This window comes from Ambystoma mexicanum, chromosome 3p (genome assembly GCF_040938575.1).
Source record: "Ambystoma mexicanum isolate Mex_15411 chromosome 3p, UKY_AmexF1_1, whole genome shotgun sequence".
Taxonomy (NCBI): Eukaryota; Metazoa; Chordata; class Amphibia; order Caudata; family Ambystomatidae; genus Ambystoma; species Ambystoma mexicanum.
The window spans coordinates 534505297-534528516 of NC_090925.1; the positions used below are offsets into that span (position 1 = coordinate 534505297).

General features: G+C 48.4%; 1 protein-coding gene across 1 annotated transcript in view; it reads left to right on the forward strand.

Annotated features, from left to right (window-relative positions):
• Positions 1-1672: 1672 nt before the first annotated feature.
• Positions 1673-23220, forward strand: part of LOC138580596 (protein-glutamine gamma-glutamyltransferase 5-like) — a 364270-nt gene continuing 342722 nt past the window's right edge. Inside the window, exon 1 of the mRNA XM_069651260.1 lies at positions 1673-1885. Coding sequence (XP_069507361.1) covers positions 1876-1885 — 10 coding nt within the window. The 5' untranslated portion in view covers positions 1673-1875. The remainder of the gene's footprint in view (positions 1886-23220) is intronic.

A 23220-nucleotide genomic window follows, 5' to 3' on the forward strand; every position in this document is an offset into this window, starting at 1 on the left:
TCATTAGAGTATCTATGGAATTCACAGTACTTTAGCTTGATGCGTAGGCGCATCACAAAGTTATCAAGGGACTCTCCTTTTTGCTGTCTAGTAGTATGAAAGACATGGCGCTCGTAGTCAATGTTTGTATGGGGCGTGAAGTATTCTGATAGCTTCCCATGTAGATCTCCATAGGTGACCGTGTCTACATTCATCAGTTCGCCTGCGATGTCCCTGACAGCAGGGCCTACTGTCATGAATAGGGTGTTTTTCAGCATCGCGTCATCGGTCAAACCAATTGCCCCCATGTAAAATTTAAAATCCCTGAGCCATATGACCCATCTGGGTCCTAGGTTGGATGTGTCTCTAACATCAAAAGGGCCCGGTAATGGTAAGTTGTGAGCAGCGGTACCTGACGTTGGTGCCTGTTGGGGGCCATCAGCCACGGCTCCAGATCCGTCCAATGAGGAGGCTACGGGGCTCGCTGGGGCTGACATGTCTGCTGTAGCTGTGGTGGACACCAGGCACTCCTGTGCAGCCTTCTGCCGTGCTGTGCAGTAGCCCTCAGCACGAGTTGGTGGTGTGCAGCCTCTTCACGGGCTGTTGCGTGTCCTTTTGAGCTGTCCCCTGGGTCCCTGGCAATTCTTGGGGCCTCCCGCCGATTGCGGGTTGATGTGAGGGAGGGTGGGGGGCGGGACCAACGCCCGCACCAGCCAGCGGGCCCGCGTTCGCTTCACAGAGCGCGAACACGCCCGCTCCCCCGCGGTGTTTGTGAGGGGCCACTTCCCTCCGTGGCACTCCGTGCCTGCGGCAGATCCGGCGGGTCCCTGTATCCGTGAGGTGCGCCGACGCGCCACGCCGCACGACCGCGGACCTCCGTGGCACTCTGGGCCTTCAGGGCGGAGGTGCGCCGACGCGCTGCACCCGCTCACCTGCGGGCCTCCTGTGTGTGCGAGTGGGTACGGTGTACCCTTCGTCGCCAAATGTAGGGTTTTGACGCGGGTCCCGTAAACCGCTTTGAACAAAGTCACACGGGAGCCGGGATACAATGCGACCTCTTTATTCGTCGCACTTGCAGGAACTGCCCCAACGTTTCCCCCGCCCCCTCCCTAGCCCAACATCACTTCCCCTTGTCCGGGGAACTAAGACCGCAATGGCGGTCTGCCCACACAACGATGTGGGCGGGCTGCAAAGCCCTCACTAACGACCTGACACCATTAAGTGTCAGTTGCTGGACTGCTGTTCGCCTGTGCTAAATTCACGGTAGCGTGCAAAATAAACATGCCACCATAAGGGTCTCCTCATCAGCTAATGACTGTGACTTCCAAAAGAACAGGAAAATCAAACGGAGGGAATCTGAAAAGGGGAGCACTAGTGCGTTGACTCTGGGCATGGGCAGTGTTACATCAGGAAGCAACTGTAGCGATTATGACGTGACACTTGACCTGTGTAGTGAGAATAGGTCGTGTGGGCGTGTGCAGTTACTGCAGACCTCCGTACAGTGATAGGGCAGCGTGTGTAAAAGCGTCCATGCAGGCAGGCCCTGCGAGCATCACGCAGCGTGTGATCTCATCCCAGCGCTCTTCCCTGCTGGAGACAATGGGGCCATTAATCACCTACTGCTCGCCCCTTCGCACCCCACCTACCGGGCCACTCCCATCAGGGAGTCACATATGGAGAACAAAGCCAATAAAAACACGATGACTGAGTGCACGAACCAGTTGCCCTTTCACAAAAAAGCTCCAACTAGGTCTCCCATGCCACTACTACTTGTTTGACTTTTTCCAGAAAGAGGTGCTCCAGTTCTTTCCGGACCGGTGACCCTGCACAGTCCGGTGTCACACCAGGGCGTGACAGGAGCATTTCCAAAAAGCACAGGAGTCGTCCAGGTTCGCCATGGAGGAGAGTAAGTTTTGGAATGGCACGGCGCAGCGGGCACCATTGGAGCCAAATAGTCTGGGTGTACGCAGCGGCAGGCTATGCCCGGGGAGGCTCTAGAGAAGGCTTGCGCGTGTGTTCACTCACCAGGGTGCGGTTTGGAGTACAAGCGTGCGTGGCGTTTTTATTTCACCTCAGCAAAAGCTACTGTAAGGAAAACCTCTTCACGCTGATAGACACTGCATGGCAACATATTGCTCTATAATAGTGCGAGCATCCACACTTAACAAGTACACGGAAGGCGGCAAAGACATTGGCGAGCATTGAGGCGTGGAGAAAACTGCCAACAGTGGCAGTGCCCATCTCACATTTAATCCCAGAGTTCATAATGCAAGACATGCTGTACTCTTCACTTGAATGCAGAAACGCCGCCCTATCTTAATTTCCAGGTTTACTGGTGGGAATAGCTTTAAAATATATGTGCATTGCAGTTATCCGACACAACTACACTCTACTGTATAATGTGATGTGAAATACATGTTACTAGTAGAAGGCTATCTGAATGTATGGCGTTATATTTTTGCCTCGACTTTGCTGTGTTTTTGATCAACCTTATTATAAGAAAGAGTGCACGTATCTTTAATGATTGGCCTTTTTAATGGTGTTTCCATTTGTTCATGTTTTTGTTGTTATAACGCCTATCGGATGTTACACAATTGAAGGAACAAAATAAAACACGTTTTCTCAATTTTAACTTTCGTTTGCATTTTATCAAACATTATCTGCAAACAAAATTAGGCTGAAAACCAACACAGCCCTGTAGAATTTAGTCCAAGTTCTCCTTATGACAAACAAGCGCAGCGAATAAGCTCTGTCGTTGAACGGGGGGCCGAGGAGGTCCCGAGGGGAGGGGGGGCGGGGGTGGTGCTGGAGGGGGAGGGCAACAGCGAAATGGCAAAAATAGTCTCTCCAGATCACAGTGTATTGGGACACTTAAAGGTCACGCCTGGGTCACTAAACACCACTGCACCCTCTGTTGCTGTTGAGGCGTGCCTTGATGTCACTGCGCCCGCCTCTAGCGCAATATACATAGGAATCGGAAGGGGCGTAGGAGACACATACAATCTGGGGGGGGACAGAGGACACCTTCGGGAGTTTGCTACAGACGGACCAGCACTGCACTACTTTAATTATTTAGCGCCTAAGGTGATTCTTTACCGTCCCCGCCGTACTGGTCACCTCTCCCTCCTAAGAGATGGTGCATTCTGGAATGACTCTGTGGTGCATGGGTGGGTGGGTAGGACCATGCTCCTTCTCAGCCACCCAACGCCACCTATAAGCAGAGGGGCTTGAAAATTATAGGGCAAAAGGTAGTACACCAGTGGTACTATCCGTTTAACACAGTGGGGGTCATTACGACCTGGGCGCAAAGGGATACCGGGCAGCGGTAATGACACCAGTGCCAGTAATCCCTTTACGCCCTATTCCGAGGTCCCTTTGCGGGTCCTCCTTTAACTCCTGATTTTACCACGCGTTATGGACGGCACCCGCAAAGGGATACCGGAGTCAATAACGGTACCGCAATTTGCGGTACCGTTATTGCCGCATTCACATTGAGCCCTATGGGGGCTCAAATGGGAATGGGTAATGGCTCTGGTGAGTGGGGAATTACCGGTCCCGACGACCTCGGACTGGACCAGTATTTACTCCCTTCACCAGACCAGAGTCGGACTGATTTTGGAGGCAGCCATGGAGGTAATAGTGCCATGGCTGTCTCCAAACTCGGAATGAGGCCCAGTACCTCGCAGGCTCGCACACAATCATGTTTGTGCTGGGTATGCGAGTGAGCTGAGCATCTCTGCTTCCTCCCCAATATCCTCTCTCTTCATTTATTCAATTCCCCACTTGTCTCCCCACCTCCCTGCTTGCACATGCCACCCAAGGTAACCGTGCGTTAAAGAAGGAGTCCCACTGTGGTTGACCTCCTTCATCCATATTGCTGCTTGGGTCTTGCTACAATATGGCTGTTGTAGGCGCGGCGACCACCTAGAGCGCCACAAGGATCCGGGCTCCAAAATCGCCCTCTGGTTCCAAGGGGATGCCAAACTGGCACTTCACTTTAGCTGGCATAAATGATTGCATGGGCGCTCAGTGCATGCCTCTTTTTACCACATGTAGATCACCAATGATCTTACCTAACACATAGATGAGTGAAATAGCTTCTGTTGATGAACACAGGGCACATGTGTTACATTCTCTGAGAAATGCTAAGTCGCCAGATTTGTAGGAAAATCTCTGCCACCTGGCAATATGTTGTAGTTTTTTTTCCCACCGCAAACACTTTGCCTGTTGGGATTTGGAGGCCCATACACCTATATAAATCTGGAACTACAAAGCCAGCATTTCTAAAAAGAAGGAATGGATGAAGGGGAACATGGGGTCTGGGGTCTGTTGGTAGTACAAAGGATTAGTCAAATTAAATCTGCACAACTTTAAATTCTTTAAGTCTAGAAAATGATAACCTCATGGTCTAAAGACTGACATTGTGGGTCCATACTAGGATGGGTGAGAGTGATTGATGGATGATATCAAAGTCAACAGCCAGAGCCTGTTCCACAAAAGAACATTTATTTAGGCCTTCCCCGATAATCTTTTTTTTGCTGCCTTGTTTTTATTGATTCCAGAGGAGAGAAGGTTTGTTTAATTCTATGCCCATTTAATATGCTTCACAGCCTCCCTTCCCCTCTGATAGCCGTATGCTGTTCATGAGGTTCTGCAAGCACATACATCCACAAAGTGCACTAACAAGGTGCAGGTCAGGTGCCAAAACAAAATAATAGCCTGGGCGCTATGCCGCGCTGTGCCCCCTTCCTCCTCGTGACATGTGTTGGAAGTGCGAAATCATAAAGCAAGATGACGCATTTTACGTGCACGAGAGCAGGGCACATACTGGCATGCTCAAGCCCTCAGGCAGCATATATATGTTTTTTCTTCTACCCAAGGCAGCCGCATGGTGATTGCTGGTGACCAGGTGCGGCAGCCCCTGTGAGTTATGGTATGTGTGACCTGGCGCAGCACGGCAGCCCCTGCGAGTTATGGTATGTGTGCCCCGCGAGCGCTGCTGAGAAAAACGCAGCGTTTATGGACTGTGCTGCGGCTCGTGTCGGACTCAGAGTCTTGCATGATACGTGCAGCTGAGCTGGGGGTGCCTGGTCATTTATTTAAGGGTATGTTTAGTGTGCATGCTGGGCTGTCGGTCCATGCATCTATAGCCTATGTGCATGCCCATGGACATGTTCACTGGCGATGCAGCCTCAGGCTTTTTCCCTCCACATTGTATGTTAGTGCAAATTGTGCTGCTCGCCACGCATGGCTGTAAAATCGGGCTCTCGTCTCCCGATATTCTAAAGCCCTACTCTCTTAGCCTGTAGGTATCGTTGTGAACGCAGTCAAAATGAATTGAGCAATTTTCACTATATTTAGCTTTAAAATAGAAAGTATCATAGAGGGGTCGGGTTTCGGTGTTTTTGTGATTGTGGACTCTTGAGTACACCACTTCAGTAGCCCCACTCTTTTGTGTGTTACACAGCACCTTCAGTGCAGTAACACAGGGTTGCCTCTTAGGCTTCCCAACGACTCCGTTTTCTGGGGCTGACTACTGTCCCCCAGAAAAGGGTAAAGTTGCCATTAACTTTACATAGTCACTTGTAACCACAGATTCTGTACACCCTATCTTATATTGAGTATTGGAAAGGGTTAATTCTTAGCCCTTTTTTTATCTGTACCTCTTGGAGCAGTGTTTTGCTCCCTTAACATTATCAATTGGCTGGTGGCAGTGGTACCTACCGTAATTTTCCTACTGCGATTATATTATATAATGTGGCAACGTTTAGGCTATTTTAGTAGCCTCAAACTTTAAACCCGCTTGCCCAAATACTTTTTATTTCAGCTCCGGTTGGGTTTAATCGACATTTCTTTCTGTTAACCTCCTTCTTGGGTCTTTCTTTACGCAGCAAACCAGGTTTGCCTCCTTTGTTTGCCGACCTTTGGCGGGCTTCTGACCAGAAGCCCTCCTTTGGCGTTTGGGTGAATGTGAGGGAGGGGCTTAGTCACCCCCTGCACAGGGTCTCCTTGGAGACCCAAGTCGCAGTTTGTGTTGATTGGCTGAGGTGGTGTCCGGGCTGGACAACCCCTCTTCTGAGTGAGTGACAGCCAGGCTGTGTGAATGGGGGATTTTGGCATAAAAGGCAGGACTCTTGGGCTGGAAGTCAGAGTCGCCAATGGAACTGCAACGAACTGAAGAGAAGTGGAGAAGAAGATGGCTGCTGCAACCCGGATCCCGGTGGAGCCCTGCTGCAGTTCTGAGCTATCTACCCTTCAACGGCAAGAGAAGGTCCAGTGCGGAGTCTTCTTCCCTTGAGCCTAGTGGGATCAACCAGCTCACCCTGTCTTCAGTCAGAGCATCCTCTACTGGGTCGAAATCACTGCTGTGCTGTAGTGGTCCGGATAACCGTCAGAAGAGCCCTCTCCTGATTTAAAGGAGCGCACCTTTTATTCATTATTGTCTTTTTCGCTGCTGCTGGCCTCATCCCTGGGTAGAGCAGATCGCTCCAGACGTCCTCCTTCTTGTCCCCACGACTGAAGCCACAGGAACTGTGAGTCTGCAGGAACTACCAGGAACAACTGCCATGGCACCAGCTTTTCTCCAACGGAATAAGGTACTGTACACATTTGGTCGTTCTCTCCGACTGACCATCCGGAATCGGGGTGAACCCTTTTCCTCCAAGAAGACTTATACTTTCTTCTCTCCCTCTTATAACTTTTCCTTCCATCTGACAATATCTAAGCACTGTTGGCATCTCGAATCTCGAACTGTTCAACGTGTGATCCTCGGCAACTGAGCAACTGCTCCACTGGCACTGGCGCAGGCCTATTGACTTTAATCTGTATCTTTGAACAAGCCCTCCGATTCCCTTGCCTAGACAAAAGTATTGCCTGTGAATTTATCCCCTTTTCCCTTGTTTGAAATTCTAAAGTACAAAGTGTGTTTTACCTTCGTGAGCATTTCTTTCCGTGGGTACGCGTTAGTATCACAACACCGGTCTGTCAAATCCTAATGTACTTACCTTGAATTTGCTGGAACAAGTAGAAATGGGTGTGCGTGGTGTATTTTACGTGTGGTTTTGAATTTATAGAAGTGAAGTGTTTTATGAACAGATGGTTTTAAATAAATGTACCTATATTTTTTACATGAAACCTTGAGTCAGTGTTTGCTAGAGTCACAGAAATTGTGGTCCTTTGTGTAACCTCTACTACTGCTCATTTACTCTTGAGATAAGTCTGGCTGCTCCGCTACTGCTACCACTTTAACAGTGTAGTACATGTTTTTACCAAAGGTGAACTTGAATTACCACTTGTAGTCTTAATTGTGTGTAGTGGTCCCTAAGGGCACTTCACATGATTCTGTCTAACACTGGTGTACAGTGGGTAGGATTTGAAAGTATAGTGATTACACTTAGAGTGCTGCTATTGCTTGGGTTCAACTAACCACAAGGCTAAACACCACTAATTCTATTAACTGAGAAATCATTTCAAATATGGAAAGCTACACTGAGGAGGGTCTCTTAAACTACACTGCTGAGGTTTTAAGAACCATGTGTAGGAAGAGGAGTCTCTCTGGTAAAGGAAAACAATTGGAACTGGTTGCTATGTTATTGGGATTGGGAAAACAAAGTCTGGAGAATGGGTTAGAAGGACCTACCCCTCCAGAAAATGTGGACACTGATGTTTCTGATGCTGACATTGTTGAAGAAGAAGTAGATAACCATTTGTTAGGATTTCCTACCAACCCCTTGCCTGCTCAGCAACCACAACCTATGTCCACAGGGACCCCCACAGGTCTTACACTCACCCCGGAGTTTATTGCACTAGAGAAAACGAGACTTGAATTCGAAGTGAAACGTATTGAAGCACAAACTGCCATGAAACACCAATAATTAAGGCTCAGAGAAATGGAGATGGCTCATGCTCTAGAAATGAAGAAATTGTCTTTGGAAAATGTTTCTCTCCCAGAGTCTTCTAGGTCTTCCAGCCCTAAGAGACCCCGTATGCCAAAGGAAATGATTGGTATGTTTGAGACTAAACTTGATGTTTTGGATTGGTTAGCAATGTTTGAGTACAATCATGGTATTCAGCATATCTCAGGGAATCAGTTGATTCCTTGGCTTTTTTCTAGGCTTCCCCCTGTTGCAAGTGATGCTGTAATGGAGTTGGGGGAGGAGGATAAGCAGGATTATGAGTGTGTGAAGCTAGCATTAATAGCTAGATTTGGGAAGACCCCTTCCCAATACCTTAAGAGGTTTAGGACCCTCAAAAAGCATGATGGTACCCCTTGGGCTACCTGGGTGTGTGAATGTTTGAAAAACTTAGATGGTTGAGTTAAGGGTTACAAAGTGAACTCTTATGAAGGTTTGAGGAATCTTGTAATGTTGGAGTTTATTTTTGATGTCTGCTCTCCTGAGCTTAGACAGGACTTGGCTGATTCAAAGGAGATAGATCCTAAGAGGTTAGCTATGGCTGCTGACTTGTGGGTTGCTAACAGGGCTACTCACAAGGATTCTGGGGCAACTCAGAAGAAGGATGAGGGAAAGCAGCTAAAGAAAGACAACAAAGAGAATTCCAATAATTCCAATCCAAAAGAGGACCCCAAACATAATCAGGGTAAGCCACAACGGGAAACCCAATCAGGCTAGTGTACCCTCTGGTCCCAAACCAGATGGAGGTCAGAACAAGCCCCCATTCCATAAAGCATTTGGTAAATGCTTTGTTTGTGGGTCAACTGACCATGTGAAAGGAGATCCCAGACGTAAAGGTAAACCTTCAGGGATCCACACTGTCTCCTTAGACTTCCCCCAGGTGGATGAATTACCTATAGCCAGTGGAAACTTTCAGGTACTAGCTGATGAGCCCATGAGAGTCTCAGCTAGTGTTTCATTAGTGTCCTTGGGTCTTTGGGAACAACAGAACTTCGATGTCTATAACTCAACCCCAGATAATACTAAAGAGTATTACAAAGATAGTGTTCTTGTGAATGGTCAGGAAACCCCTGCCATCAGAGACACTGGAGCCAGCATAACTTTGGTTGATGAATGTTTTTTCAAGGTGGAGGATGTTTTTAAGGCACCAAACACCTAACCAAGTTAGCTGGAGGCCCTCTGCAAATGGTTCCCCAGTTACCAGCTCTCATCCAGTGTAAAGACATGACTGTCAGAATACCTGTAAGTGTGCAACATAACATGCCTGGGAGGGTCCTGTTGGGTAATTCTAAAGAATGGAGGGGGGTGTCTGTACTTCTGCTCTCTATATGGTAGAGGAGAAGCACACCCCAGCCAAGATTCTCTATTATTGGTACGTGGTCGAGCAATCAAGGCCTAGCTTCTCAGGAAGTGATGCAGGCTGGTTCTTAAGTACAGTGTAGTCCCCAAGCCCCCACAAAGGAATGTCCACACACTGTATTAGTTAAAACACAGTCTTTATATAATTAATAGTCAAGGTTATGTACACTATCACAATAACTCACTTAGTGCTCAGAAAATCAATAATGGTACATATATACAGTTCTACAGTGGTATCACAAATATTATCAGATCTCATTAACGTGCATCAACTATACTGTCAAAATGTCACACAGATCAATAAAGAGGAAACCAGCAGTAGAGAGAGGAAGGAAAGCAAGATGGTTGAACAATTGGCAGAATACTGGTCGCTACCGTTAAACACAGCTCTGTGTGGAGATCTTCCTACCTGGGCAACCTGTAGAATAAAGATACAAGCCCAGTCCATATATTGTTCACAATAGACTTCCCAATAGTTCTGCAACCCCAAAGTACCTGGCGTTGTAGCGTTCCTCGGCGGGGAATCAACGGCCCTTCTTGAGTGCCCTCCCTTTAAGGCAGGAATCACACGTCGTCGAACGTCCGACGGAGGACAGGGTGAGCTACGACGGTGTAGTCGCAGGTTTGTTCCTAGCAGTGCTCGTTGACGGGGAAGCATAAATGTCCTGCAAGGAAGAGGCGTGCGGGGCACCTCAGTGTCGATAGTTCTGGACCGCAAAGAGTTTGAAGAACTGTGGCCCAGGAAGGGCGTCGAGTCGTCGGAGTCTCTGTGGTCCTTGGGTGGCGGGAAACCCACCAGGGGATGCTCCTCGGCGCGTCGACGGTCTGGCCTTCTCCAGCAGGATACAGTGGCGACGATGCAGACAAGAGCGTCCTTGGATCAAATGAAGTTCTTATGCAAACGGGAGCACGGCGGCTCCGGTCGGCGAGGCGGTCGTCTACAGTGGCGGACAACAGTCCGGGCGCTTCTACTTGGGATTCCGCAGCAGTCCCCGTCTCGGGTTGGCAGCCTGTCGAAGGTCTGTCTACCAGGGAGCTTTGGTAAAGGTCAGCTGGTGCACGATGGTTCCTTGTAGCTCGGGAAGAGGGCGCCTTACCAGGTCCTCTCTGGGTCAGTCCTTGGAGGCCCAGCAGCTTTCAGATTGTGAAGGAGAGCAACAGCAATTCTTCTCATCCAGCAGGGCTTCAAGGTTAAGCTTCAGTTACTCCAGTTACTGGACGTTAGTGGACTTCAGCTTCTGAACATGATTCCTAGCAGTGAGAGGTCCCCAGATATACTGTTGATCTCCCATTCATTCCGCTGGTTCATACTCAAGCATCCAATCATGGTGAAGGGCATTCATGCAGGCAGGCAGCCAATCAGGCACACAGTGCATTCAGGCCATTCACTTCTCTCCAGACACTCACAACAAGTAATGTGTATTGGGACAAGTACCCAGCCATTCAACACTCCATGCTACATTCATACCAGTTTCGGGCAGGGCTGTCTCAGTCATTGTGTCAAACACCAGATACTAGACACCAACAACACAGAAGGAGTATTTGTCACACACTCCATTCACCCAGGTCCCACCCACAGGTGTACCCACAACATACGGTCGTTGAGAAGGCTCCAGCCAGTCTGGTCAGCACTTCCCCACACTACCATATAAGGAACTTCCACCCAACAGCCAGTCAGGGGGAAGGGACAGAGTCAGGGCATCCCAGGACTTTGGGAAGATCAAGGTAACAGGCGATGGAAGGCAATAGGCCACAGGGGCCATCTTGTCTCCATCAGGAATCTACCGATTCCAATAACAGGGCCTGGGCATCCCAAAATGGAGGACGCTCAGGGCACCAGTCAATTCAGCACAGAGCTGCCACCAGCCCGTACCCTGCTTTGTGGGCCACACACAGGTGCCCAAAAACATACACTAGGGGCAAAGGGTTGTACCCCCACCCAGGGGTGCCATAAGGGTATCCCATGGGTCTGTTCAGCAAACCAAAAGAGAGAGCTGCACCACCAGGAGTCCCACGTGAACTCCTGCGCAGAAAACACGACAGAACACACGATAAAAAACAGTAAAGGACAAGGATACGGAGGCCTTGTCCCTCCGATGCATTTCCAGCATCACAGTAATGACCTTAAAACTCTTGGAGTCTTGTCCAGTACCCAAATGCCACCCAGCAAAAGTAAGCAGGAACTCACAAGTTCTGCTAGGGAGAGAACCTTGAGAGGCTCTCCTGGAGATTTGATAGAAGAAACTATCACCCCAAGTCCACAGGACTTACTGCTGTTGCAAGACAGATAGAGACCAAGGGGAAACCCAAGTCTGCCAGCAGCAATAAACCAGCAAGCACTCCTGTGCCCAGAAGGACATCCCCAAGATTGTCCAAAGTCACCTCTGTGACTCCTCCACCAGCTTAGGCTGAGTATGAGGTTCAACCCTGTATGGTTCAACTAGATACTGAGGAATTAGATCTAGAAGGAGATCTTACTCTGGTTGGAGATCTTGATCCTGTTGAACATCCTAAGCTGCAGTCATTACTGGCAGAAGGTGGACCCAACAGGGCGGACTTCAGCAGAGGATAAAGGGAGTGTCCTGCTCTTGAAGGTCTTCACCTACAGGCAGCTTCTCAGCTCAATGAGACCGGGCCTGGGAAGTATAGGTTGCACTGGGAAGATCAACTCTTCTACAGTGAACCAACTGAGTCAATCCGTGGAGACTGCAAAAGACTTGTAGTACCTCTAGTGAAGCCACTCCAATTTCTGCAGTTAGCCCACAAGATACATTTGGCTGGTCACTTAAGTTTTAAGAAAACCAAGGAAAGGCTCTCTCTTTACTTCTACTGGCCTAAGATGGGTTCAGAAGTAGACAAATTTTGCAGGAGCTGTCACACTTGCCAAACTTCTGGCAAGAGTGGAGCCAAGAATGTGGCACCCCTGGTGCCTCTCCCAGTGGTAAGAGTCACTTTTGAGAGGGTTGGGATTGACATTGTTGGTCCTCTTGACCCTCCCACATCTTCAGGTAACAGGTTTATCCTGGTTGTAGTAGACCATGCTACTAGGTATCCTGAAGCAATACCTATGAGGATTGTTATTGGTCAAGCTGTGGCTAAGGCTCTACTTTTAGCGGAGTAGGTTTTCCTAAGGAGGTGATAGCTGACAGGGGATCCAATTTTATGTCCCACTACATGCAAGCCTTGCGGAAAACCTGTGGAGTCACCTACAAGTTCTCAACTGCCTACCATCCTCAAATCAATGGTTTGGTGGAGAGGTTTAAGAGAGCTATGAAGAGCATGATAGGTGCTTTAGAAGAACCCCTTAAAAGAAAGTGGGACCTTCTACTGCCATGCCTTCTCTTTGCATATAGTCCCTCAGGAGGGAATAGGTTACAGTCCCTTTGAACTTCTCTATGGCCATCCAGTCAGAGGTCCATTGGCCCTGATCAAGGAGGGGTTGGAGAGTGATCCTTCCCCCACGCCAGTCAGAGTGACTGACTATGTGATAGGTCTCCGGAGGAGAATGTCACATATGATGGCAGAAGCAAGTGATAACTTGAAGGCTGGTCAAGCTCTGGTCAAGCATTGACATGACCAGAAGGCTAACATGGTTGAGTTTACTCAAGACCTTCTTGTTCTTGTTATGGTACCTACAAGGCAGAGGGCCTTACAGGACAAATGGATAGGACCCTTCAAAGTTGTGGGTAAACTTGGAGAGGTGAACTATCTGGTGTACTTAGGCATTCCTAGGGAGGCTCGTAGAGTCTTTCACACCAACTGTTTAAAGGCTTACGTCTCTAGACCTGACATAGGAGCATTGCTCCTAGCTTCAGCTCAGGAGGAGGAGGAGAGTGAACTTCTACCTGACCTCCTCAGGTGCTTACTTTTAGATGAACAAGTGGAAGGAGTTAATCTCTCTTCCAGTCTCACATCTGACCAGCAGGATGAGTGCAAATTACTATTAAATCAGTTTGCCTCCCTGTTCTCACTTTCACCAGACATGACTCCTTGGGGCCAGCATGATATCCTCACTGGTGACTGTTTGCCTGTCAAAAGCAGGGGATACAGAATGTCCGACAATGGAAGGACCCATATAAGGAATGAGGTCAACAAGATGCTTGATCTCGGGGTTATAGAGCCCTCTACTAGCCCATGGTCTGGCCCAGTTGTGTTTGTACCAAAGGCAGGATCTAAGGAGTTGAGATTCTGTGTGGACTATAGAGCTCTAAATGCAGTCACTAAGACTGATGCCCATCCTTTACCAAGGACAGATGAGCTGGTGGACAAGCTAGGTGCAGCCAAGTACCTCAGCACATTTGACCTCATGTCAGGCTATTGGCAAATAGCCCTGACAGACCATGCCAAGGAGAAAACTGCATTCTCCACCCCAGCTGGCCTCTGCCAATTTAAGGTAATGTCTTTTGGATTAAAGAATGCACCTGCTACATTTCAGATGATGGTCAATCAAGTTCTGAACGGGATGGAGGACTTCTGCATGGCATACCTGGATGACATTGCAGTGTTCAGCCCTACATGGAAAGAAGATATTGATCACTTAGGATATGTTTTGCAGGCTCTGAAACAGGCGCATCTGACCAGAAAGGCAAGTAAATATCAAATTGGTCAGATTACAGTGGTGTACCTTGGACATGAGGTAGGAGGAGGTGAAATAAGGCCATAGCCTAGCAAAGTACAAGCTGTACAAAACTGGGCCACACCTACTACTCAAACCCAAGTGAGAGCCTTCCTATGTCTCACTGGGTATTACAGGAACTTCATTGAGAACTATGGGACCATAGCTTCTCCATTGAATGTCATCTCCTCTCCCAAATTTTCTAAAAAGGTCAGGTGGAATGAGGAGTGGAATTAAGCCTTTTAAGGTATAAAGAAAGCCCTTTGTCAATCTACGGTCCTAAGAGCTCCTGACTACCACCAACCCTTCATTGTAAAAACTGATGCTTCTAATGTAGGTATAGGTGCAGTCCTTAGTCAACTGGATGAGAAGGGTAGGGAACATCCCATTTGTTTCATCAGCAGGAAGTTATAGGATCCTGAGACAAGGTGGGCAACAATAGAATGTGAATGTTTTACTATTGTGTGGTCACTGAAGAGGTTTAGGCCATACTTGTATGTTCTACCTTCATTATTCAGACTGACCACCAACCCTTGAGATGGCTGATGCAAATGAAAGGGGAAAACCCCAAACTACTCAGATGGTCAATCTGCCTGCAAGGATTTGATTTTACCATTGAGCACAGAGCAGGAAGTCACCACCAAAATGCTGATGGTCTCTCTAGGATGTTTATAACCGACTAGAGGTCTGAAATCCATCCAGGAGTGGATTAAATCTTCCTGTCCCTTAGTCTGGGGGGGCGAGTGTTAGGGAGAATTCTCATTCTATGGCTAATTTCCCTCACCTAGTGAGTCCCCCAGCAGCCTTGCTGGATTTCTGGAGTTTATTTTTTTCACCTGGTAAGAGTGTGAGCTTTTTCCCCACTCTTAGCTGTGTTTTTCCATTTGTATTTTGACTGTTTTTGTGATTGTGGACTCTGGAGTACACCACTTCAGTAGCCCCACTCTTTTGTGTGTTACACAGCACCTTAAGTGTAGTAACACAGGGTTGCCTCTTAGGCTTCCCACCGACTCCATTTTCTGGGGTTGACTACTGTCCCCCAGAAAAGGGTAAAGTTGCCATTAACTTTACATAGTCACTTTTAACCACGGATTCAGTACACCCCATTTTATATTGAGTATTGGAAAGGGTTAATTATTAGCCCTTTTTTATCTGTACCTCTTGGAGCAATGTTTCGCTCCCTTAACATTAAGACTTGGCTGGTGGCAGTGGTATATAACATTGGAACTTTTTTGGCTATTTCAGTGGCCTCGAACTTTAAACTCCCTTGCCCAAATACTTTTTATTTCGGCTCCGGTTGGGTTAAATCACCATTTCTTTCTGTTAACATCCTTCGATTCGGGTCTTTCTTTGCGCGGCAAAACAGGTTTGCCTCCTTTGTTCACCGACCTTTGGCGGGCTTCTGACCAGAAGCCCTCCTTTGGCATCTGGGTGTCTAGGTGGGCTGAATGTGAGGGAGGGGTGTAGTCACCCCATGCACAGGGTCTCCTTGGAGACCCAAGTCGCACTTTGTGTTGACTGGCTGAGGTGGTTGTCCGGGCTTGACAACCCCCCTGGTGGGTGATTGACAGCCAGGCTGTGTGATTGTGGGATTATGGCATAAAAGGCAGGACTCTTGGGCTGGAAGTCAGAGTCGCCACTGGAACTGCAAGGAACCAATGAGAAGCGGAGAAGAAGACGGCTGCTGCAACTCCGGATCCCAGTGGAGCCCTGCTGCAGTCCGGAGCTATCTACCCTTCAACGACACGAGAAGGTCCAGTCCAGTGTCTTCTTCCCTTGAGCCTGGTGGGATCAACCAGCTCACCTTTTCTTCAGTCAGAGCATCCTCTCCTGGGTCAAAATCACTGCTGTGCTGTAGTGGTCCAGATAGCCATCAGAAGAGCCCTCTCTTGATTTAAAGGAGCGCACCTTTTATTCATCGTCTTTTTCGTTGCTGCTGGCCTCATCCCTGGGTAGTGCAGATCACTCCAGACGTCTTCCTTCTTGTCCCCACGACTGAAGCCGCAGGAACCGTGAATCTGCAGGAACTACCAGGAACAACTGCCGTGGCACCAGCTTTTCTCCAACGGAATAAGGTACTCTACAAATTTGGTCGTTCTCTCCCACTGACCATCCGGAATCGGGGTGAACCCTTTTCCTCCACAAGGATTTATACTTTCTTCTCTCCCTCTTATAACTTTTCCTTCCATCTGACAATATCTAAGTACTCTTGGCATCTCGAATCTCGAACTGTTCAATGTGTGATCCTCAGCAACTGAGCATCTGCTCCACTGACACTGGTGCAGACCTATTGACTTTAATCTGTACCTTTGAACACACCCTCGGATTCCCTTGCCTAGACAAAAGTATTGCCTGTGATTTTATCCCCTTTTCCCTTGTTTGAAATTCTAAAGTACAAAGTGTGTTTTAACTTCGTGAGCATTTCTGTCCGCAGGTACGCGTTAGTATCGCAACACCGGTCTGTCAAATCCTAATGTACTTATCTTGAATTTGCTGGAACACGTGGAAGTGGTTGTGTGTGGTGCATTTTACGCGTGGTTTTGAAATTATAGAAGTGAAGTGTTTTATGAACAGATGGTTTTAAATAAATGTACTTATATTTTTTACCTCAAACCTTGAGTCAGTGTTTGCTTGAGTCACAGTAATTGTGGTCCTGTGTGTAATCTCTGCTACTGCTCATATACTCTTGCGATAAGCCTGGCTGCTCCGCTACTGCTACCACTTTAACAGTGTAGTACAGGCTTGTACCAAAGGTGAACTTGTATTACCACTTGTAGTCTTAATTGTGTGTAGTGGTCCCTAAGGGCACTGCACAGGATTCTACCTAACACCATTGGATCCCCTCCCACTTAAGATTGTGGGGGGGATTTGTCCCGCCCATCCCCCTCCATGTCCTACGCCCATGGGAATCGGGTAAAAAATATACTCACCCTTCATAGCGCTTAGAAACGAACTTCTGCACCCAGACTGGAAGAGCGCCACTCCAGATTGTCTTTTGTTTTTCTTAATTAGTCATTTAAAGTGCAAAGAAACTGGGTTGTAACTATTTTTTTTAAAAAACAGATAATGATTAGTGGGAGATGGTTACAAAAACAGCAGTGTGTGTGGGTATTTGCAGTCGCTTTTTGTCTTTCAACTGTCTTCTACAAGATATAATGTTGGATGTTTAGAAATGAAGGGGTTCATGACAAGGTCAGTGCACAATGTCTATAAGCAGGCAGCTTATTTTCCATTTACTTTCGCGCCTCCTTATAAGTGTTGCAATAGAAAAGCCGCACTTCTTAATACCGCACCACCTGTCTGTTTGGACACCAATCAACCAAAAAGGTCCTGCTTGTGAGTGGGTGGTATTACCTACAAATTAAAGCTAATAAAAGAACATATCGATTGCTGAATGGTATGTTCTTGATAAATGTTTCATTATCTGAGGGATGTTAGAATGTTGACAATATCAGTGACTCTAACAGTGCCCATCGCATGGTTTGCATATCTGGGCAACCTAGAAATGGCATTAGGGCAGTTAGAAAGGTGATGTATGGGGCGTGGCAGGCGTTTGTAAACCCGCCCGGCCCCCGCCCGACTTGCTGATCCTGCGTGAGATCCAGGGTGGAAGTTGAATAAGGGAACTAGTGGTACTCTGGCTGCATCCAAAAGGGAGGGACTGGGCTGGGCGGTCCAAATGGAGGGATGGGGAGGGACCAGGATCACAGCTTTGGCTCAAATAATTGGATTTCAAGGTCTACCATTATAATGTCTTGTAGAGTTTACTTACAAACAACACAAATTGCATAAGAAAGCCATACGACAACATGTACATACTTTGAGCAACATGTTAAGCGAAAGGAATATGATTGTGGCTTTAATTTTCACATCCTGAATGTTAAACTATGAGTCCCAGAATGCAATATAATGCCAACCTGAACAATCTAGTTAACCCCACGGTACTTTCAGAGATGTAAGACATGAAATAACAGAAGCAACTTTATTGTTTTGCATATCAAAATATTAAACATCATGAAATAGAAACACATCTTCAAATGGGCGCTTTTTGTTGCTTGTGCAAGGTAACTGGTGTTTTGTGAGCTCTTTGAGTTGAACAATTAACATCATGCATATGAAAGGCTCTGCCACTGAGAAAGTTGTTTGCAACCTGGACACCTTAACATGCAAAGCCACGGACGCTGTGTGTGTGTCTGCCTAGCTGAGACTTGCGAAAATGGTAGTGCTTGAATGTCCAGCATGAGCCGATTCTATATTTGGCTCAGGAGAAAGACAAAGCGTTAAGGAAGCATTTCTTGAGCCTTTGAACTAAAGTTATGCTCTGTCAAAATTAAAAGAGCTAGTGGTACGGTGTACCAATGATTTACATTACACTTCCAACTCTGGTGAAATCTGTCACCTTTTCACGCCGAGGCGTGATCCGATTTGAAGGTGGCATTGAGTAACGTCTGGATGATGGTCTGGGCTGATTGACAGAGTGATGTGTCATCCGCAACCACGTCCTTCAGTGTGCTGAATGTGAGTCCCCCTCTTCTCAATCCGGAGTACAGTCAAGATGGCCGAAACTGGACAAGCGCATTGAAAAGAGCAGTCGATGCCCGAGAGTGACATGGACCGCTCCGCTTGGAGGATCATATTGATTTGAGTTCAGCGATCTAGTTCAGAATACTGTACACCGGTGAGCATTATACTTTCTTTGGATCAATGCGGGTAGACATATATTGCTACTAGCACCGGCTCAAGGTGTGCTCAGAGGGTGCGGCTGCATAAGGGCGCCCCCATCGCGCAGCAAAAAAAGGACACATTGCCTATTTCAGAATCACATTCTTTAGTAGGCGCTGTTTACATGACAATTAGCTGAAGGGCCTTGATGATTTGGGCTCAGTAATCCAAGTGCGGAGTATGCCAGTAAGCGTTACACTTTTATTTGAGTTGGGCAAGTATAATACACATTTATACGGTGCGCGGTCACCCGAAGACATCATGGTGGTACCCAGTAAGTAGAGGAACCTAAAACAGGTAGGTCTTCGAAGATCCCTTGAAAAGCAAATAATTCTCCATTCTTGGTATGGCCATGGGAGTGGGGGGTCCATAAGATAGCCCCTACCACCAAGAAAGCACGACCTCTGACCCGGGCCAGTCTATAGCAGGAAACCCCTACCAAGAAGGCTTATGCAGAGCAGAGAGAGCAACCAGGTATGTAAAAATGGAACTTGGCCTGCAAATAAACAGCCCTTCTCCCATGTAAAGGATAAAAAACTAGACAAAGAGACTTACATATCACTCTCTTTGCTATTGGCAACCAGTGAAGGGAGTGCAGCACCAGAGAAATGTGAGCCCTGCCGGGACGTGGAGGTGGCAACTCGGGCTGCCAGATTTTGAAGAACTTGAAGACGACGGGTCAGGTAGGCAGTCTGTCCCAACAACAATGCATTGCAAAAGTCAAGGGATGACAGTACTAGTGAAGAGACCACTGGGGCCCAGAAATGGGCGGTCAGAACGGGTAAGACTTTCTGCAATAACTTAAGCTTAAGGTGCGCCCCTTTGCCGGAAGAGCTGACTTGAGTGACTATGGAGAGGGAGGAAGTAATTTTAACCCACAGATTTTTAACACTAGGCATAGGGATCGGACAAGATCCCGGTGAAGAGGGTCAAAAAAGAGGCCACCAGTATCTTTGTTTTCTTCCCGTTCAATTTCAGCCAATTAGAAGACATTCACTCTCCCACAGCCTCGAAGCATGCCCTAAGCCTAACAAGTGGACTGCACATTGCAATTGTGTTGGGGAAGGGAAGAACAGTTCTTTGTGCCCACCCCCAGATAGTCCTTACTGATGGATGTGATGGATCCAATAGAACAGAAACATACCCCATAGAGAATGGGCTTGAAAAACCTAGACAAGCTACAGTTGCTATAATGAGTTAGAGAATCCAGCATATTGGAGGGCAGTTTATTAACTTGTCAGTCTTATGCTCTGCAGTAGTGTTGGTACATTTTACTCTTAGTTGGACGTATGGGGTCCCAGCACAAACGTACCAGGATGGATTGGTTCACGCAGGGGGCCTCACGCCCATGAAACTCCCTTTGCCCCAGTGGGCAGAGACACATACGGTAACCCCTGCAGATCTTGTGCAGCAAAACGGGTTGGAGCAAATTATTTTGGAGGCCATACCAGGTATTATTTATTTATTAGCATTTATAGAGCGCACAGCAGCCCTTAGGCATCTTGGCGCTTTTACAAAGTAGAGACTTGCTGGTTACAAAGAATGTGGGAGCATAGTGGTTACATGCCGGAGCTTAGCTCAGTGGATACAGGTTTGCTTTAGTATACAAAGTGGTTACAATGGTTACAGATGATATTAGTTACAAGTTTAACTAACATTGGAAACAGTACATGTTGAAAACATGCATGGCTTAGTGGTTAATAGAGCAGCAGAGGGAAATAGTTATAGATTTAGCTATGAGTGCGAAGTAGGGTTAGTTGAACAAAGTAGTTTTTAGTGTTTTGCGAAAGATGAGGAGGGATGGTTCTGCTCTAAGCTCACTTGGGAGAGCATTCCATAGTTTGGGAGCTATGTGGGGGAAGCCTAGACCTCCGGCTTTAACTCTTTTGATGAGTGGGACTTGCAGTTGGTTTGCATGTTGACTTCTTTTGGGGCGGGTAGAGCTGACTCTGTTGATAGTATCAGTTAGGTAGGAAGGTGCAGTGCGACTCATGCATTTGTGCGGGATGGTTAGGATTTTAAATTTGACCCGGGTAGTCAGTGTGCAGCTTGCATGGCTTGAGTGATGTGCACTCTTTTGGGAATGCTGAAGGCTGCATGCAGCACATTGTTCTGCACTATTTGGAGCCTGTTCAGATTTTTGGCTAAGGTGCCTGCTAGGCCAGGTCCACTCTGCAAAGAAAACCAAGCAACCCCAGACATGTTTCGGCCTTTGTTGGACCTCCTCAGTGAGCTGAGCCTGGTTCCCTATGGCGCAGCAAGCAAGGGACCCACGTCTGGGCATACCCTCTCTCACAAGGAGAAACAAACTGACCACAAAAGTGATGGGTGGAAGGTTTCGAATAAATCTAAACCACTGGCAATTGCTCTGGGCAACCTTCCACACCACCGTTTTTTAGCCCATCTGCGCCATTGGAAAAGGGGACCAGCCATGTGCAAATCAGTCAGCAGCTGCCGCCACCGAAGGTAGCAGCCCAGCCCGAACTGCTAGGCCAGGTCCCCTCTGCACAGAAAACCAAGCAACCCCAGACATGTTTTGGCCTTTGTTGGACCTCCTCAGTGAGGTGCAGTCTGGTTCGCTGTGGCGCAGCGAGCAAGGGACCCACGTCTGGGCATACCCTCTCTCACAAGGAGAAACAAACTGACCACAAAAGTGATGGGTGGAAGGTTTTGAATTAATCTAAACCACTGGCAATTGCTCTGGGCAACCTTCCACACCACCGTTTTTTAGCCCGTCTGTGCCATTGCAAAAGGGGACCAGCCATGTGCAAATCAGTCAGCAGCTGCCGCCACCGAAGGTAGCAGCCCAGCCCGAACTGCTAGGCCAGGTCCCCTCTGCACAGAAAGCCAAGCAACCCCAGACATGTTTCGGTCTTTGTTGGACCTACTCAGTGAGGTGCAGCCTGGTTCCCTGTGGCGCAGCGAGCAAGGGACCCACGTCTGGGCATACCCTCTCTCACAAGGAGAAACAAACTGACCACAAAAGTGATGGGTGGAAGGTTTCAAATTAATCTAAACCACTGGCAATTGCTCTGGGCAACCTTCCACGCCACCGTTTTTCAGCCCGTCTGCGCCATTGCAAAAGGGGACCAGCCATGTGCAAATCAGTCAGCAGCTGCCGCCACCGAAGGTAGCAACCCAGCCCGAACTGCTAGGCCAGGTCCCGTCTGCATAGAAAACCAAGCAACCCCAGACATGTTTCGGCCTTTGTTGGACCTCCTCAGTGAGGTGCAGCCTGGTTCCCTGTGGCGCAGCGAGCAAGGGACCCACGTCTGGGCATACCCTCTCTCACAAGGAGAAACAAATTGACCACAAAAGTGATGGTTGGAAGGTTTCGAATTAATCTAAACCACTGGCAATTGCTCTGGGCAACCTTCCACACCACCGTTTTTTAGCCCGTCTGCGCCATTGCAAAAGGGGACCAGCCATGTGCAAATCAGTCAGCAGCTGCCGCCACCGAAGGTAGCAGCCCAGCCCGAACTGCTAGGCCAGGTCCCCTCTGCACAGAAAACCAAGCAACCCCAGACATGTTTCGGCCTTTGTTGGACCTCCTCAGTGAGGTGCAGCCTGGTTCCCTGTGGCGCAGTGAGCAAGGGACCCAATTCTGGGCATACCCTCTCTCACAAGGAGAAACAAACTGACCACAAAAGTGATGGGTGGAAGGTTTCGAATGAATCTAAACCACTGGCAATTGCTCTGGGCAACCTTCCACACCACCGTTTTTTAGCCCGTCTGCGCCATTGCAAAAGGGGACCAGCCATGTGCAAATCAGTCAGCAGCTGCCGCCACCGAAGGTAGCAGCCCAGCCCGAACTGCTAGGCCAGGTCCCCTCTCCACAGAAAACCAAACAACCCCAGACATGTTTCGGCCTTTGTGGGACCTCCTCAGTGAGGTGCAGCCTTGTTCCCTGTGGCGCAGCGAGCAAGGGACCCACGTCTGGGCATACCCTCTCTCACAAGGAGAAACAAACTGACCACAAAAGTGATGGGTGGAAGGTTTCGAATTAATCTAAACCACTGGCAATTGCTCTGGGCAACCTTCCACACCACCGTTTTTTAGCCCGTCTGCGCCATTGCAAAAGGGGACCAGCCATGTGCAAATCAGTCAGCAGCTGCCACCACCGAAGGTAGCAGCCCAGCCTGAACTGCTTGGCCAGGTCCCCTCTGCACAGAAAACCAAGCAACCCCAGACATGTTTCGGCCTTTGTTGGACCTCCTCAGTGAGGTGCAGCCTGGTTCCCTGTGGCGCAGCGAGCAAGGGACCCACGTCTGGGCACACCCTCTCTCACAAGGAGAAACAAACTGACCACAAAAGTGATGGGTGGAAGGTTTCGAATTAATCTAAACCACTGGCAATTGCTCTGGGCAATCTTCCACGCCACCGTTTTTTAGCCCGTCTGCGCCATTGCAAAAGGGGACCAGCCATGTGCAAATCAGTCAGCAGCTGCCGCCACCGAAGGTAGCAGCCCAGCCCGAACTGCTAGGCCAGGTCCCCTCTGCACAGAAAACCAAGCAACCCCAGACATGTTTTGGCCTTTGTTGGACCTCCTCAGTGAGGTGCAGCCTGGTTCCCTGTGGCGCAGCGAGCAAGGGACCCACGCCTGGCCATACCCTCTCTCACAAGGAGAAACAA